Source organism: Bidens hawaiensis, unplaced genomic scaffold (genome assembly GCF_021521415.1).
Source record: "Bidens hawaiensis isolate Kalapana, Puna unplaced genomic scaffold, B.hawaiensis_p1.1 tig00008374_1, whole genome shotgun sequence".
NCBI lineage: Eukaryota > Viridiplantae > Streptophyta > Magnoliopsida > Asterales > Asteraceae > Bidens > Bidens hawaiensis.
The window spans coordinates 76901-84547 of record NW_027491592.1 but is presented as its reverse complement, the minus strand read 5'-3'; the positions used below and the strand labels follow the sequence as shown (position 1 = coordinate 84547).

The 7647-nt window shown below is 31.7% G+C and overlaps 1 protein-coding gene across 1 annotated transcript; it reads left to right on the top strand.

Moving 5' to 3' along the window:
* Positions 1 to 3422: 3422 nt before the first annotated feature.
* Positions 3423 to 6112, top strand: LOC143637599 (serine/threonine protein phosphatase 2A 57 kDa regulatory subunit B' beta isoform-like). Its single transcript, XM_077104950.1, has 2 exons — positions 3423 to 4570; positions 5354 to 6112. Exons 1-2 carry the CDS (start codon positions 3434 to 3436, stop codon positions 5672 to 5674), a joined length of 1458 nt encoding a protein of 485 aa, XP_076961065.1. The 5' UTR covers positions 3423 to 3433; the 3' UTR covers positions 5675 to 6112.
* The last annotated feature ends 1535 nt before the right edge of the window (positions 6113 to 7647 follow it).

Below are 7647 nucleotides of genomic sequence, written 5' to 3'. Positions count from 1 at the left end.
ATAAACCAGGAGAGGACTGGTCCATAGAAATGATTTTATATCTTTCTCCCTCTCTCTCTCTCTCTCTATATATATATATATATATATCTTTCTCTCTCTTGCGGTTTAGCCATTTTTGCCGACTTTCTTTTCCATATTTTCTAGTAAATGTATTTATTCTGCGCTAATGGTCGATTCTTATGTATTATTCGCTATTGTCATTGTCATTTCATTTTCTTTGCACTTTGTTGTTTGTATTGTTTTTAAGTCTAATATGATTTTTCTATAATCTGTTTAGGTTTTACATCAAACTCCAAGATTCAAATTACATGTTGAAGTTTCTATAACTACTCTATCTTTCAAACAATGATTGGTTTATTTAGGTTGTGATTAAAATTTCTCTAATTGCATCTATCCACCATTGGTAATTCTAACTATACCAAAATATATGAATTTATTTTTAATTTAGCCATAATAGTATATTATGTAACATTAATTTAATTTTAATCATTTCAAGATATAGCGACTCAACTTATAAAATAGCTAATTACCTGGAAGGAGTATTTGATGGAAAACTAGTTTTATTTTTGTACAACAATGGATATTAAGTTGCGATTATTTATGTATTTATGTAGGTTACACAGTTCATGTAAATTAAATCATTTTTATATGATCAATTTTTATTTTGGCTGTTAACACGTGTGAATCTTATCTTGAAACTTCTATCAATTGTATTAAATTTTTGGGAGTATTTATAAATAACCGATTTGATTATAAATTTTGTAATTATATCTAAATTATTTAGTCAAGATTTCTCAAGCTGTATAGGTAACAGATTTGTGAGTTAATATGTGGAGTTGGTGACTAGGTTACTATCGCGTTATTATTCATATTTTGTTTTTAGGTATTATAGATTTTTATTATATTGTAGTTATTTTTTTGAATGATCAACAAGTTATATTGCAGCTTTTAAACTTTCAGTAAATTATTCAAAGTATTACCATAATTATATAGTTATTTATGGGTATATAGATGTATAATTAATATAATTATGGTAACATTTAATATTTGATTTGACTTACAATAATGATTTCCTTTATTATATCAATATCAATATTTGAATACTTATATTTTAATACGTTCATAAATGTTTTATATAATATTATTGTTACGTGATTTTAATACTTTCAAAAAAATTAAAATTAATCAAATCATTAAGTGATTTTAAGATTTCTCAAATTTTGACATATATATATATATTTTTTATTTCTAATTTTATTTTTTACTTTGTGGTTGATTTTTTCTTTTTATGGTAACGATATCACCAAGTGGATTTTTAAACATTCAATTGACTTTCTTTATATTATTTTTGTGATTGTATTTAAATGTGATAGGCTAAAACAAAAAGAGTTTATGGATCATGACAATGCTTGCATTCTTATTTGATCATTATCAAATAAAGTTTAGTGAGTAGTTCAGTAAATGAAATATTATAATTATTAGCAATGACTTACTACACATTCCATTTTTGGATACATTTCAAAACATAACATTTATATAAAATTATTTAGTTTATATAAGTAAAAAATTCACAATATATTTCAATATATTAGCATATATTTATAATTGACATTTTTTATATAATTTTCTCCCGTGTAGTACACGGGTCACTAACCCATAACCTACTAAAGCATATATTTTTGAACGTTTTTCTTAATGTTACAAAGTTTTTGGGCATGTAACATATGAATTAAATATGTCTTTAGTTGACGATTTCTATATTCCACCTGTGTCGTACACGGGTCAATAACTTAGTATTTATATAAAACTAAATAACATATCTATGTTTGTATTGAAATTTTAAATTTAAAAATAATTATTAAAAAGAGAAAATAATTGATTAAGAAGGAAAAACAGAGATAAATATAAAACTATTAATAAAAAGGGAAATGCATTTAATAAGAGAGATAGATGGAAAATTTTTGTAATAAGCTATTTTATGTGATGTCATGTGGCATTAAGAACTTTTATTTATTATATAGTATAATATAGATTATAAAATGCCTATTACAACATATGGTAAAATTAGTTTCAGGATGTTATGCCAATTCTTTCAACTTTCAAGTGTGACGTCTAAAACTTGTAATTAAGTCTTGAGTTAAGTCTTATTTGTTATAAAGAAATAGCGACTTGCATGTTGTGCCAGGTTTTTCTTCCTGTAGCAAGTTTCCTCCCTAAGGTAAAATGAAAATGATTTCATGGGTAGAACGTCACTAATTTAAAAGGCCGTTAAAAAAGGTTGTCGCTTGTATTTAATTATGGCATGGTGGTAGGAAGGCTTGTGTTCTCTAGTATAGACCCAAGTTTGATCTTCACTTGTATCAATTTAGGTGGATACTGGCAATGAAGGATTTGAGCTAGACTCGTGTGTTACGTTGTCGCCCTGTTTGCGGTGCGCGAATATAATGTATATATGTATGAACCATCGAGTGGGCAAAAGTGAAATTGCACTAATTTTGACATTATTTTGTTAATTTCATTAAAATAATGTTAAAAATGCCGGAAGGTTAATCAGGCATCATGTGGTGGTGTTGATAGCCGAAAGACAAGGGTACATGCACTAATTGGTGGTGTACCGATGGTTGAGTGTTATGTGTCTTATGTCCAAGGCTTGATGCAAACTACTATTGAGTCGGATGTCTCACCGGAAGCAGTCTCTCTATTCCTAAAAGGTAGAGGTAAGGTTGTCTACATATTACCCTCCTCAGACCCTATCATAGTTTTGCTATTGGTGAGATATATTGAGTACGGTGATGATGATGATGATGATGATGATGATGATCGTGTGTTACGTCAGAGAGTTCTGCTCTTGTGCCAACACAACGATTGTCAGGTGGTAGCCGACGGTATTATCTTTCGAGGATACGCTCAAACCAAACTCTGAAAACCAACATGAGTGAAGTAACGAAACTTTTCAATCAAGCTAAACACAAAAAGAAATTTGTCGTTTTAAAGAAAAAAAAAATAAACAAAATATAATAAAATAGAATTTAATTTCTCTATTTTCCATGTTGTTGGATCATGATATGAAAATATGTTCAGTTTTCTGTTAATATGAGACATATCTCCCTCTCTTTCTCCTATGCTCATCATCTCATTCATTAATCAATCCATTAATAATTAATTCTTATTAATCATTCAACTCACAAACCTAATTCTGCAGATGTTATTAATTTCTGGATCTCGGATCTCTTATTCCTTCAATCTAATCATAATCAACAAGGTACAATTTCATTATTTAATCACTCACACTCATTTTCTAACCCTAATTCTATTTTAGGGCTTCAATCGGCTGATCAATTGCTCCTACGAACCTTATTTAGATTCATAATTACAATCCAATTAGTTTCAATTTGGGGATTAGGTTTTGTGATACATTGTGTAACACGTAAACATGTTGAAGATCATTAAAGGAATAAAAAAGGGGTCCAAACCCGAAGTAATCGAACCTCCGCCCGGACCGAACGGTCCGTCTGATGTCACTGTGAACCACGCCTCCCGTTCCGCCATCCCGCAGGCTCAGCTGACTACCATCAAGTCACAAGCCATCACTCGGACCGCCTCACCGTGCGTGATCGAGGTCACGCCTCTGCTGAAAGACGTACCGGTATCCGAACGACACGTTTTGTTTATAAGGAAAGTCAGTATGTGCATGGTTTCGTTTGAGTTTTCGGACACGTTGAAGAAAGTTAAAGAGAAGGAGATCAAGAGGCAGAATTTGCAGGAGCTTGTTGATTTAGTGCAGTCGGGCTCGAGTAAGATGAATGAGATAATGCAGCAGGAGATGGTTAATATGATATCTATTAACATATTTAGAGCTTTGCCTCCTGCAGCGTATGAGAATACCGGAGCGATAGATGGTGATCCGGAAGAAGATGAGATGTACTTAGAACCCTCGTGGCCTCACTTGCAGCTCGTGTATGAATTACTATTAAGATACGTCGTCTCACACGATACCGACACTAAAGTAGCCAAACGGTTTATCGATCATACATTCGTGTTAAACTTGCTCGACTTGTTTAACTCAGAGGATCCACGTGAGCGCGAGTATTTGAAAACCATACTCCATCGCGTGTATGGTAAGTTCATGGTTCACCGCCCGTTTATCAGAAAGGCGATTAATAATGTCTTTTATCGATTTATATTTGAAACCGAGAGGCATCCCGGTCTTGGTGAACTGTTGGAGATTCTTGGAAGTATTATTAACGGTTTTGCTGTTCCGATGAAGGAAGAACATAAGTTGTTTCTTGTGCGTGCGCTTATACCGTTGCATAAAGCGAAGTATATTAATTATTATCATCAACAGTTATCTTACTGCATAATTCAATTTGTTGAAAAGGATTATAAGTTGGCGGATTTTGTTATTAGAGGGTTGTTGAGATACTGGCCCGTGAGTAACTGCACAAAGGAGATTTTGTTTCTCGGTGAACTTGAAGAGATTCTGGATGTGACTCAGCCCGCAGAGTTTCAACAATGTATGGTTCCTCTTTTTCGGCAGGTTGGACGCTGCATTAATAGCCCCAATTTCCAGGTTCGTTTATATTAAAAATCTGTTATTTTATTAATATTGTATATTGTATATAACTTTGCGTTTGTGTTATAATTTTTTTTGTTATTGGTAGCTTAATAATACTATATTTTTAGTACGTTTAGTTTTCTGTTGCTTAGAATCTATGAGAAGCACTCTATCTCACAGGGATATACATGAAACCAAAAAACGATCTATAACTGAAGAACCCGAAACGAAATAAGCGAACACAAACAAAAACAGACGTTTTGGTTTAATGTTTTCGTAAAAGCTGAATATATTGATTTTCATTTTTAATTTTGAATGTGAAGTAATTTATAAGAGTTCAGTAAATAGTGTAACTAAATATTTTAGCTAAACTGTATGATAATCAGTTAATCAAGTAATTAACAAAAAGATTTAAACCCAAAATTTTAGGCCCAAATTCAATATTCTGGATTTGATTATTTTGTACACATATTCATTATTTTGGACTCGAAAATTTTATTAACTTTTACCCATATTCATTATTTTTCATTCTGAATTCATTGTTTATTCGACCCAAACTTTTTGACCCAAATCCATTATTTTCGACCCAAAAATTTCTAGCCCAAATGATAAAACCAAAAAAAGATAAATAAAACGAAACCGATGTACCGAACCCAAACTGAAACTAAACGGTTTTTGAAAAGTCAAGTTTTCATGTTTTGGTTCTGTTTGAGCCCCAAACCAACCCATTTTGTGACTTTTATGCAAGTTAAGAAATTTAGCATCTGATTGAACGGTCATGTGAATATGTGTTTGTAGGTTGCAGAACGAGCACTGTTCTGGTGGAACAATGAGCATATAGTGGACTTGATTGCACTAAATCGGGATGTTATTTTACCCATTATCTTTGAACCTTTGGAGAAGAACATTAGGAGTCACTGGAACCAAGCTATTAACGGACTAACAGGCAATGTCAGAAAATTGTTCATTGAGATGGATGCAGAACTCTTTGAGGATTGCAATAATCAATTTAAAGAAAAAGAAGCCATGGTCAACCAAACGCTCGAGCATCGCGAGTTGACTTGGAAGAAACTTGAAGCAATTGCATCTGGAGGAGATGATATGGTTATGGTCATCTAATAAAAAAAACATTTAACAGTAAAAAAGACTTCCATTTTTACCCTTTCTCCCGTCACATTTTTTTTGAAATATTTTTGTCTCTTTGCGGCCATCGACTTGCCCGAGGCTTTAACGTAACACGCTGGATTGCTTCATACAGGATCTTCCCACTTTGACTATTTGACTTCTTGCTTCTCCACGACATTCGAAAGGGCGTACTAGCAAAGGTACAGTTGATGTTCTACAGTCTGACAGCACAAAATGTGCTCTTTTTTTTCCCATTAATATCCCTCAAGAGTAATTATTATTTTGTTGTTTTAATTGTTGATATCTTTGTTATTGGGTCAATAATAAGTTAAAAGTGATCACTTCATCTGTTTTTGTTAATGCAAATTTTATTCTGGCAAGGAGTTTGATCTTTTGACTGAATAACTACTGAGTTTGTTTAGAGTGTTTGCCTTGTGGGGGCTTATCTAAAAAATTGTTGTGACCCACAACAATTATAACAATCATAAATATACAAACATTACTATAAACCCATCCACCTAACCAGGCTAATATACAATTATTTTATTTTGAAATGACAACGTCTGAATTCCGAAACCTTAATCAATTAGGCTATGTATAGTGGAGGGGCTACAAAATATGACGATTACGTCATGTGACGCCTTGTCAGCAAATTGTAGGTTTTATTTTTGGAGTGTAATGATGTTGTAGCCTAATACACACACACAAATATATATATATATATATATATATATATATATATATTAAATTAACTTGAATCGAGTTCCTCTATAATTGAAAGACTGATAGATACTGTAAGTCTGTAACACCTTAAGACAAATCCAATTTCGGTTATAAATGGAGATTTTTAGGCTCATAGTAAAAATCCATAGTTACCTATGTTTGTAGTAGTAATATTATGATGGATGACCTCGTTGTTTGAAAAAAAAATGCATGGAAGACCTCGTAATCTCATATGAAGTTTTCATAGAAGCAACAAAACTCAAAACTCGTGAACTATTTGTGATTAAAACGAACAATATTTGGTTATAAAATGCATGATGCTACATGCATATATGTTACTTTCTCTGTCTCATTAAAAATGTCATAGTTTGAAAAATACAAAGTTTAAGATAGATTGAATGATTACTCTTTTTTTTATCAAATGACAATAATGCCTTTGGAAATTTGGTCCACGAATATTGTTTATTAATATTAGCTGTGTGTGTTTAAGAGAAAACTTGAAAGTTGGCTAATTTTGAAAGTAGACATTTATATTAAGACAAATAATAAAAAAAATATGAACACCTTTAATTAAGTATTCTTTAACTAAGGAACTCAATCTGACACATGTTGTCGAGTGTCTTAATTGCTTAATAAACGAGTGGCCTTGATACATATCGGACCTACTACAACCATATTGAGCTTCTAGTCATTAAACAAATGATAAAATTGGACAATCATACCTCCTATCATTTAGTCCTTCTACCACGTGCCTCCATACCTTCTGCATTCAAACAAAACCGTCACTATATTGAAGCTAATATATCATGTAACGTATAATAATTTCGATGCTAAATCGTCGCTAGATGTCATTTTACATACCAAGAAAACCTTTGTCCAAAATACGCGATTTACAAACTTGACTCTGATACATATTCTAATCGACATGTTTCTACACAATCCGTTTCGCCACAAATCCATTTTTGTGTCTTTTAATGTTTTTAGAATAATTTATTTATTAAGGCAAATTAGATTTTAATATTTTTTTAATATTTTCCAACTGAAAATATTCCTACTAGAGGCCACACCTTTTATTTTTTTCCCCTTCTATTGGACCTCCGTTAAAGAAACTAGTAGCGTTAAGATTATACGAATTTCCAAATGACGTTTTATGGCTTTTGATCGAAATGAGAATGCAAGTTGATTGATGTAAAACTTATCACGAAACAATGCTCCAAACAACTTAAATTTTGTTAATTGGAAAT

Bases quoted from the DNA above. Each gene is read 5' to 3' on its own strand.
- LOC143637599 (XM_077104950.1), top strand. From the start codon at position 3,434: ATGTTGAAGATCATTAAAGGAATAAAAAAGGGGTCCAAACCCGAAGTA. The intron at 4,571-5,353 runs GTTCGTTTATAT...ATGTGTTTGTAG, and splicing joins TTAATAGCCCCAATTTCCAG to GTTGCAGAACGAGCACTGTT.